The sequence below is a fragment of the Aegilops tauschii genome, chromosome 5, assembly GCF_002575655.3.
Source record: "Aegilops tauschii subsp. strangulata cultivar AL8/78 chromosome 5, Aet v6.0, whole genome shotgun sequence".
Classification (NCBI taxonomy): domain Eukaryota; kingdom Viridiplantae; phylum Streptophyta; class Magnoliopsida; order Poales; family Poaceae; genus Aegilops; species Aegilops tauschii.
The window spans coordinates 542,919,540-542,929,719 of NC_053039.3; the positions used below are offsets into that span (position 1 = coordinate 542,919,540).

Genomic DNA, 10,180 nt, shown 5'->3' on the forward strand with positions numbered 1-10,180 from the left:
CCGCGAAACGGCACGGAAGCTAAGCTCACGGTGACGGTGACGGTGTCAGTTAAAAAAATACTAGACGAAGCCCACAGGAAGGGTCCACCAAAGTTAATAATTAAGAAGAAAGTGTCCACCAACTGGCCGGCGACTGTGTGTGTGTGTGTGTGGGTGGGGTGTGTGGGGGGGGGGGGGGGGGGGGGGGGGGATCAAGCGCTGGTTTGGGGAATACGCGTCCATCTCATCACAGGTCAAGAGTCAAGAGAGAAAGTCTTGTTCACGAAGAATAAAAAGCGCTTCGCCAACCAGACTAGATCTATCTATCGAGTCGAGACAAACAAACGGTACAAGCTTACCAGATTCGGCTTACTACTTAACTCGCTCGGTCGGTCGGTCGTCTTCTCCAAGGATAGAATGGCTTCGTTCCTACTGCCCCAGAGAGCTGCTCATTCGTTCCAGGAAAGCGCGAGCGCGCGTACCACGCTGTCCGGCATGGAGAGTATTTCATACGTACCAATACCATCTGTATCGTCAACTCAGATTATACCAGGACGCGTCGCTCCCCAGCCAACCTGCCAATGTAGCAACATGTGCCGGTTTACAAGCAGAAATTAAGACGACCGATCTCCCTAGGCCGTGTGCCAGTCATTGACGTACTACGTCGGCTAGCGGAGCTATACGTAAGTGCCTGGCACACATACGACGATCCGGAGGAGTGAGCTGTTCTCTCTAAACGTACAACTCGTTCGACGTGTTAGAACTTAGAACTCCTGTTTTCGGAGATAGTTGTGTTGGAAATATGAGCAATTTACCGAATGATTTTATTAACGGAGATACTAGATAAAGCATGACTAATATAGCAGATATAAAGCAAGTCATGCAATCTGACAGAGAGAAGGTAAATAGCATCTGCATATATGAACTTGAACTAAACACATCTAGAACAGACACTAGATGAAGTTGCATATATGAAGTAGAACCTAACATATGTAACGCAGAAACTAGAGCAAAGAACTGTGGCAGGACTTCTAACAGGAAGAGCAAGAACACGTACGGGACAGCAGTAGCAGAAGCACTGGACTTGGGGTCGACATCCTCTCCAGCCATGTCGTTTATGAGGTTGTCGACGTCGGGGAAGAAGTCGTCGGAGTCCGTGATGAAGAAGTCAGTAGTCGCGCGGAGCGCTCCCTAAAAACCTTATCACCCTTCTCGCGTACAGGACTCAAAGAGGTGTGGTTTCGGAGGCCTACTGTCCCGACCTGCGGTGCACGCCGCAAGCCGGGATGGGGAAGATCGTAGTAGTAGCTCAGTGGTCAGGAACCTGGAGGCGAGAGGGTTGTGTTGTTCTGATGCGTCTCACTGGGAGGAGGGACCTCCCTTTTATAGGCGCAAGAGACGAAGGCGAGAGGGCAGTGACGGGAGGTGAAACGAAGAGAGGAAGGCGAAGCCAACAGGCAGCAGACGAAGAGGTGCGTCGTTCGCATTCAATCTCCACTTCAGCAAAAACGTTAGACATCGGCTGGGCTCATTCCCGCGCCGCGCCGCGCCGCGTCATGACGAGGCGAGGCGGGCGGCGGAGGAGGAGCGCGCGTGGATGTCCCTCTTGTTCTCATGCTCATACATGTGAGGAAAGAACCTGCCTTATAAAGTGGGCCTCTAAACTAGCAATGTGGGAATAAACTTTAGTAGTGCCCCTTGCCTTGCACGGATGGGCTAAGTGGGCCTCTAGGATTTATTAGGAATTTTTGAAATTGTTATTGGGCTGGCCCATAAATAGATAAAATTTCAGCAATCCCCCACAAGATCCTAAAGGCACACAGAAATTCGCCTTTGGTTTCAAAACACTGTTTTATATACCGGTGCTACAGTGGAGACTGTTAAGTTGAACTTTCACCTAGAACTCTATGTTACACTAGTAAGCAACTTAAACAGTGGACTGGGCCTTGAACTGCAAGTTTTCTGCGAATCTAGCTTCACACAAAGCCTGGACCGATACGTGGCTACCGTGGGTCTTCCCCGCGGGTGGAGCTTATGCGTCATACTCTGTGACCTTTCATGAGTTTACTAGAGAGAACCCTACTCCCATAGATTGCGACGTTTGATAATCAGACTCATATAGGTGTGTTCTTCAAAAGATGTTCTGCAGGACAACATCTTTGCTTAAATGAGCCACTTAGAACACATTAAGATATAAATCAACCCACCATGCAGATGTAGGAGAGTATTGCGTCTTCATGGAGTGGTATTGTTAACAGTAAGGATACTCTCCTCTTAGTTGACCAACAGCTTGTCTTCCACATCTAATTCACGGGATCTCCGATCACATAGACTAGGTTACCACTGTGAACAACTCATATTGTGGGTCTCATACCCATCTCCCTCGATGCACTATCTATCACAATACGTGATAGACCCTTAGTAAAAGGATCTGCCAGATTTTTAGACGTTTGGATATAATCCAATGCAATAACTCCGGTGTTTTTCATTTTCCTGACAGACTTTAACCTTCTCTGAACGTGTCTTGATGACTTCATGTTATCCTTTGAGCTGCTCACTTTCGTGATCACAGTTTGATTGTCGCGGTTCATAAGGATACCCAGTACAGCTTTCTCAACAACCGGCAAGTCATTCAAGAGCCGACGAAGCCAATCTTCTTCGACCGTAGCTGTATCTAATGCTGTGAGTTCTGCATCCATTGTTGACCTCGTTAAGATGGTCTGCTTGCAAGACTTCCAAGAAACAGCGCCACCTCCATGAGTGAATGCATATCCGCTCGTGGCCTTTATGTCATCAGCATCTGAGATCCAGTTTGAGTCACTATACCCTTCCAGTACCTTTGGGTACCCAGTGTAGTGAATTCCATAATTCGCAGTGCCTTTCAAATAACGCAAAACTCTCTCTAGAGCTTTCCAATGCACATCTCCTGGTTTTGAGACAAACCGGCTCAGTTTTTGGAGAGGGCTAACAGCAAAAGAGATGTCAGGTCTTGTAGCACTGGCTAAGTACATAAGCGAGCCAATAATTTGAGAATATTTCAATTGATCACTAGCAATTCTTCGATTCTTTCGAAGCAACACACTCGCATAATATTGTGTTGGAGAGGGCTTGCAGTCACTATAGCCAAAGCGACTCAAGATCTTTTCCACATAGTGAGATTGAAGCTATGTAATCCCACCATCATCGTCTCTCAACAACTTGATGTTCAGAATGACATCAGCCACTCCTAAATCCTTCATCTCAAAACAACGAGATAGGAAATCCTTAACCTCCTTAATAACATTCAGATTTGTTCCGAAAATCAGTATGTCATCAACATACAAGCAAAGGATAACTCCCTCGCCCCCACCATGGCGATAGTACACACATTTATCAGCTTCGTTTACAACAAAGCCTGCAGCTGTTAAAGTTTTTTCAAACTTCTCATGCCACTGTTTGGGTGCTTGCTTAAGTCCATACAAAGACTTCAGCAACTTGCACACTTTTCTTTCCTGACCATCTAGTACAAACCCATCTGGTTGTTCCATATAAATTTCCTCGTCCAACTCTTCATTTAGGAAAGCGGTCTTAACATCCATTTGATGAACGAGAAGACCATGTGAGGTAGCTAGTGAAAGCAGAACTCGAATAGTGGTCAGTCGAGCCACAGGTGAGTAAGTATCAAAGAAGTCTTCACCTTCCTTTTGGGTATAACCCTTAGCCACGAGCTGAGCCTTGTACTTTTCAATAGTACCATCAGGCCTAAGCTTCTTCTTGAATACCCATTTGCATCCTATAGGTTTGCACCCATAAGGACGATCAGTTATCTCCCAAGTTTCATTCGCCAAGATGGACTCCATATCGCTACGAACCGCTTCCTTCCAGTAGTCAGTATCTTCAGATGCATAGGCCTCTGAAATAGAACTGGGAGTGTCATCTATGAGATACACAAGAAAATCATCACCAAAGGACTTTGCAGTCCTCTGTCTCCTGCTCCTAGTAGGAACTTCATTGTTCTCCTCCACAGGACTTTCAAAGTGTTCCATCGAAATGGCAGGTTCGGTAATTGCAACTGGTTCCTGATTCGATGAACTAGGCATCTACTGATTAATGAGGTAGCCATATCCTTCATGGGAGAGATATCTTCAAAGAAAATCGCATCATTCGACTCCATAATTGTACCGACATGCATGTCAGGTACTTCTGATTTTACAACCAAGAATCTATAACCAATGCTATGAAAAGTATATCCCAGAAAACACAATCCACAGTCTTTGGTCCAAGGTTGCGCTTCTTTGGAATTGGCACATTGACTTTCGCCAAACAACCCCACGTTCGTAGATAAGAGAGCTTTAACCTTTTCTTCTCCCATTCCTCGAATGGAGTTATCTCTTTGTTCTTTGTGGGAACTCGGTTTAGGACATGACATGCCGTCAATATTGCCTCCCCCCACCATGCCTTGAAGAGACCCGATGTGTCTAACGTGGCGTTAACCAAATCAGTTAGAGTAGGGAGGCGTCCTCTCATGGATTATACCATGTTCCGCACAAAAAGCATCAAATTCATTGGAAAAATACTCTCCACCACGGTCGGACCTAAGCCTCTTGATTTTCCGATCAAGTTGGTTTTCCACTTCAGCTTTATAGATCTTGAAAAAGTTTAAAGCCTCATCCTTAGATTTCAGAAGATACACGCGGAAGTATCTAGCGGGGTCATCAATTAATGTCATAAAATACTTCTTTCCACCTTTTCTCAAAACACCATTCATTTCACATAGATCTGAGTGTATGAGTTCTAGTGGTGCAAGATTTCTCGTTTCCGCTGTCACATGAGACTTGCGAGGTTGCTTAGCTTGCACACACACTTGACACTTAGATCCCTTGATAGTGGTGAAACTAGGGATTAAGTTTAACTTTGCTAGTCGCGACATGCAACATAAAGTTAACATGACAGAGACGTGAATGCCACACATTTGATTCACTATTGTTGCAAACATAATTAACAACTTTATTGCAAACGTCTGATAAGCATAAACGAAACAGGCCTCCTGACTTATAGCCTTTACCAACAAAGGTTCCACACTTGGATATTACAAATTTATTCGAATCAAAGACAAGCTTGTAGCCATCTCTACACAGAAGAGATCCGCTAACTAGATTTTTATTGACGGATGGGGCATAATGCACGTTCTTCAGCCGCACGATCTTCCCCGAAATAAACTTCAGTTCGACCGTGCTAACACCACGAACAGAAGCACTTGAACCGTTGCCCATCAGCACGGTTGAAGTCCCTGCAGTCTGATAAGACGAAAACATGGAAATATCACCGCATACATGCACATTAGCACCCGTGTCAATCAACCAATCAGGAGAATGCCATACTGAAACAATAGTGGGAAATATACCATACCCAGCATCCTTCATGTCAGTGTCTCCAATGACAACATTAGCGGTCTTGCCGCCTTTCCCAGGATGACGCTTGTCATAGCGATTAGGGCAACTAGGAGCCCAATGATCAGGATCCCCACACACATGACAAACACCTTTCTTCTTGTCATTCTTCTTCTTGAAGTTCGTGTGCTGCACAGCCTTGTTCTTCCCATCAAACTTTGCTTTACCGTCAAACTTGCCCTTGTTCTTGAACTTGTGGGGCTGGAAGTTCTTCTTCTGTACCAGATTGGCACTAGATCCTCCCTCAATACCTCGAGCACGTGTGTCCTTTGATCTCGCCTTTTCTTCCACATCAAGAGTGCCAATGAGATCCGGGACGGAAAACTCATGTCTCTTATGCTTCAATAAGGTAGCAAAGTTCTTTCATGAAGGAGGAAGCTTAGTGATGATACCTCCGGCAACAAACTTGTCCGGTAGCATACAACTGAAGTGCTCAAGTTCTCTAGCAAATGACTGTATCTCATGAGCTTGCTCAACCACGGAGCGCTCTTCAGTCATCCTGTAATCATAGAATTGTTCCATGATGTATAGCTCAGTGCCAGCATCCGAGACCCCAAATTTGGCCTCGAGTGCATCCCACATATCTTTTCCATTATCAATTGATGCATAAGCATCAACTATGTTCTCACCAAGAACACTCAAGAGAGCAGCCTTAAACAGAGTATCCATTTTCTGAAAAGTTTCTGCCTGTTGAGCATCAAGCTCTCCTTCAGGTTTGCCAAGAGTGGCGTCATAGCAACTCATGGTTTGAAACCACAAGACTGCTCTCACATGCCACCTCTTGTAGTGGATACCCTCAAACATAGGAGGTTTCATGGAAGCAGCAAAACCACTCGGGGTAAATTGCCTATAATAAGGTTTTTGGATTGAGCAATTTACCGAATGATTTTATTAACGAAAATACTAGATAAAACATGACTAATATAGCAGAGATAAAGCAAGTCATGCAATCTGACAGACAGAAGGTAAATAGCATCTGCATATATGAAGTTGAACTAAACACATCTAGAACAGACACTAGATGAAGTTGCATATATGAAGTAGAACCTAACATATGTAACGCAGAAACTAGAGCTAAGAACTGTGGCAGGACTTCTAGCAGAAAGAGCAAGAACACGTACCGGACAGCAGCAGCAGAAGCACTGGACTTGGGGTCGACATCCTCTCCAGCCATGTCGTTGATCAGGTTGTCGACGTCGGGGAAGTAGTCGTCGGAGTTCGTGATGAAGAAGTCAGTAGTCGCGCGGAGCGCTCCCCAAAAACCTTATCACCCTTCTCCCGTACAGGACTCAAAGAGATGTGGTTTCGGAGGCCTACTGTCCCGACCTGCGGTGCATGCCGCAAGCCGGGATGGGGAAGATCGTAGCAGTAGCTCAGTGGTCAGGAACCTGGAGGCGAGAGGGTTGTGTTGTTCTGATGCGTCTCACTGGGAGGAGCGACCTCCCTTTTATAGGCGCAAGAGACGAAGGCGAGAGGGCAGTGACGGGAGGTGAAACAAAGAGAGGAAGGCGAAGCGAACAGGCAGCAGGCGAAGAGGTGCGTCGTTCGTATTCAATCTCCACTTCAGCAAAGACGTTATACATCAGCCCGGCTCATTCCCGCGGCGGGGCGAGGCGGCGGAGGAGGAGCGCGCGTGGATGTCCCTCTTGTTCTCATGCTCATACATGTGGGGAAAGAACCTCCCTTATAAAGAGGTTCAACTCCCTCTAAACTAGCAATGTGGGACTAAACTTTCGTAGTGCCCCTTGCCTTGCACGAATGGGCTAAGTGAGCCTTTAAAATTTATTAGGAATTTCTGAAATTGTTATTAGGCTGACCCATAAATAGATAAAATTCGAGCAAGTTGCTCCGACATGAACTCATGAAGGCATCCCTCTAGACTCTAGTCGACTCCTTGATGACGTTTCCGTCTTTTTCAGGATGAATGAGTATTGCTGCTGCATTTACACAATCAACGTCTTGACTTATGTTTATTAGAAACACAAGGTGCGAAAAATAGATACAAACATGCTAATTTCATTAAATTTATGTAAATTCATTTTTATATACTCTCCATTAGGGAAGAAGGGAACAACGACAAGAGTACAATTTCTTGAGGTTGGGTCCAACGACATCATCACCATCTCCTCCGATTCTACTGACGACGCATACGGTAGTAGTGGAGGTGCTTAAGCTAAACTAAGCTTCTCTGTTTGTACTTAGCAAGTGTAATATTTATTTTAGTGTTTTAGGAGGGCTTTTGTTTGAGCTATGTTAGATGAACTCAAATTATGTCATAGGCAATCTTTTGTTATTGCTATGTTAGACGAACTCAAATTATGCCATCGGCAAAGCTTTCACTCAGAAACTTGCATGCACCACCAGGAGGCACCATGAACACCACCACGATGAAGGCCAGCTTAGTCACACCAGATCTGGGCATCGGCACTTCCATAGGAACAGGGCATGCCAGAGCCTCCCGCTACTACACCCCTTGTTGCCCTCACAACAAAGAGGTGAACCCACCACCGCCACCACAGATCGGACGTGGGGAGAAGATCACAGGGAGGGGAGACCTCCGGCGGCGCTACGGTTGGCCCTCCTGGTCGCTCGCGGGAGGGGGGGGGGGGGGGGGGGGTTGCTCTGCTTTCCCCCTTATCCCCTTCAATAGGAATCCCCTATGCTTAGGTAGTTGGCGGATTCGACTACAGTAACCGGCAGCAACAAGGTATGATGGAAGATAAGGTTTCCGGGTGATGAGAAAATGACCATTGAAAATAAATAATGGTTTCCTATTTCGCATATGACCAGAAAATTACAATTATAAGTTGATGGTAAGGAACCATCCGATGTGATCTTTGATAAGTACTCCATGTGTAAAGAAATATAAGACTTTTTTAGTAATATATAAGACGTTTTAGATTGCAGAGGAAATAGGTACCGCGCGTAGGCGTGGTGCGCAATCTTTGAATCATTCAAAAAATACAGAGGAAATAGGTAACTTGGACAACTCGTTAATGTTAGCCAGTAAATGAATCGGCTAATCATTATATAAGATTGTAAAAAACCCTTTATATTCTTGAAGTTTATCCTTATCATGAATAGATCATTCCGCACCAGTCCAACGAGATCCATTCATACTGCGTCCCGTTTGAGCCACTACCATGTGGCCTAGACCGGGCTGGATTATGATCCAGTCAACTAAGAAATAGTACGGTTGAAACAACATAAACGAATGAACTAATGTATATCAGTTTGTCTAATTAACATCTAGATGTTTTTTAAGAATGTTACATCTAAGCTCCCACAAATATATAATGCAGCAATAAAAAACAAAAAAACTAGGACAAAAAAATAGACCACAAACAGAGTGAATATCAGCTTAAATATGACATAATTATGTCACATCTAGACGTGTCCTAGACATACCCAATGTATATAATCTAAAGAAGTCGTCATACTTATATGTACACATACCCAGAGTATGATGGAATGAACGAACCAATGATCGACACCTACTGATACGAGTGTGCACGCATATGCATGTCAGGAACTCTGCACTAGAAGTAGAACTATTGAGATCAGTCTAGACAAACAGCTCGAGCAGAACAGGAGGCGGCGCCTGCGCCGCCTCCTCACGGTGCCGGCGCATGTGGCCGCCGAGCGCCTGTCCCGTCTCGAACCCTTGCCCGCAGATGTGGCACCGGTGCTCAGACTTCTGATCCGTAGTACTCTTGGGCTTGACGGAGAAATACTGATCGCCGGTGGTGAGGGCGAGCGCGAGGCCGTGGCATCCGCGCAGGTGGCTGGTCCGGTGGCCGCCCAGCGCCTGGAACGACGGGAACGAGCGACCGCACGCCTTGCACACGAACTGATCCCCACCGGCTGCGGCGGCGGCGCGGCGCACCTTCTTGTTGAGGCCGGCGACGGCGCCGAGGGAGAGCGAGAGGGAGAGGGACACGGCCTGGTCCGCCGCTGCTCTCTGGTGCTTTGTCATGGACGGACGAACTGTGAATCTGTGATGGGTCGACGAACTAACCAACCGGTGAGAAGTTGGAGATTGAGGGACCGTGGCAGAAGGAACGGATGGATTGGGACGAAAGACGGAGCTGTGGAGTGTGGTGGATGCTGCCTGTTGGTGTCTGTCGGGTGCGTGCATGGTTGGTGTTTATATAGTGGAGTCAGGTGGAGGGGCAGGCAGACGAGTAGCTCAGCACGGTCGCTAGCAGCCAGGTGGTCTCACTTCACTTGTGCCCCACGTCGGGTTTTTTTTTTGACGGAAAGGCCTTCATGGCTAGCTTTATTTCCTCAAATAAAAATTACATCATCAACTAAAAAGGTAGATATAAAGTCGGGCGGTGCGTCCGACCAAACAAATGGTGGATCAACACGCCCCCGTTGCGCCCACGTCGGGGTTAACGTCGAGATCTGCTGGCGAGCGACTCGGCCGTCTCTATCGCTTCACACTGGGCTAGCGAGCTGGGACCGACGCGGTTGATTAGAATAGAATATTACTAGATTGACGTGTGCACTGCGCTGGCTTCATCCATACCGCTGCTGAGTGGAGGGCCCGCAAAACGGCACGGAAGCTAGCAGCTCACCCACGGTGTCATCGGTTAAAATATTCAGGAAGGGGGAGCCCAGAAGAAGGGTCCACCAACCGGCCGGTGACGCATTCCCTTGCGCTTGCGCCTGTGTTTGTGCGCGGCGTGGATCGAGCTCTGGTTCGGGGGACACATCCACTTCACAGGTCAAGAGTCAAGAGTCAAGAGAGAAAGTCTTGCTCCCCAAGA

At 46.7% G+C, this 10,180-nt stretch overlaps 1 protein-coding gene across 1 annotated transcript; it reads right to left on the reverse strand.

The window, feature by feature from the left end:
• Positions 1–8,748: 8,748 nt before the first annotated feature.
• On the reverse strand, positions 8,749–9,560 carry LOC109784240 (uncharacterized). Its single transcript, XM_020342835.4, has one exon. The coding sequence runs from the start codon at positions 9,544–9,546 to the stop codon at positions 8,974–8,976; it is 573 nt and encodes a 190-aa protein (XP_020198424.2). The 5' UTR covers positions 9,547–9,560; the 3' UTR covers positions 8,749–8,973.
• Between the last annotated feature and the right edge of the window lie 620 nt (positions 9,561–10,180).

Bases quoted from the DNA above. Each gene is read 5' to 3' on its own strand.
- LOC109784240 (XM_020342835.4), bottom strand. From the start codon at position 9,546: ATGCACGCACCCGACAGACACCAACAGGCAGCATCCACCACACTCCAC.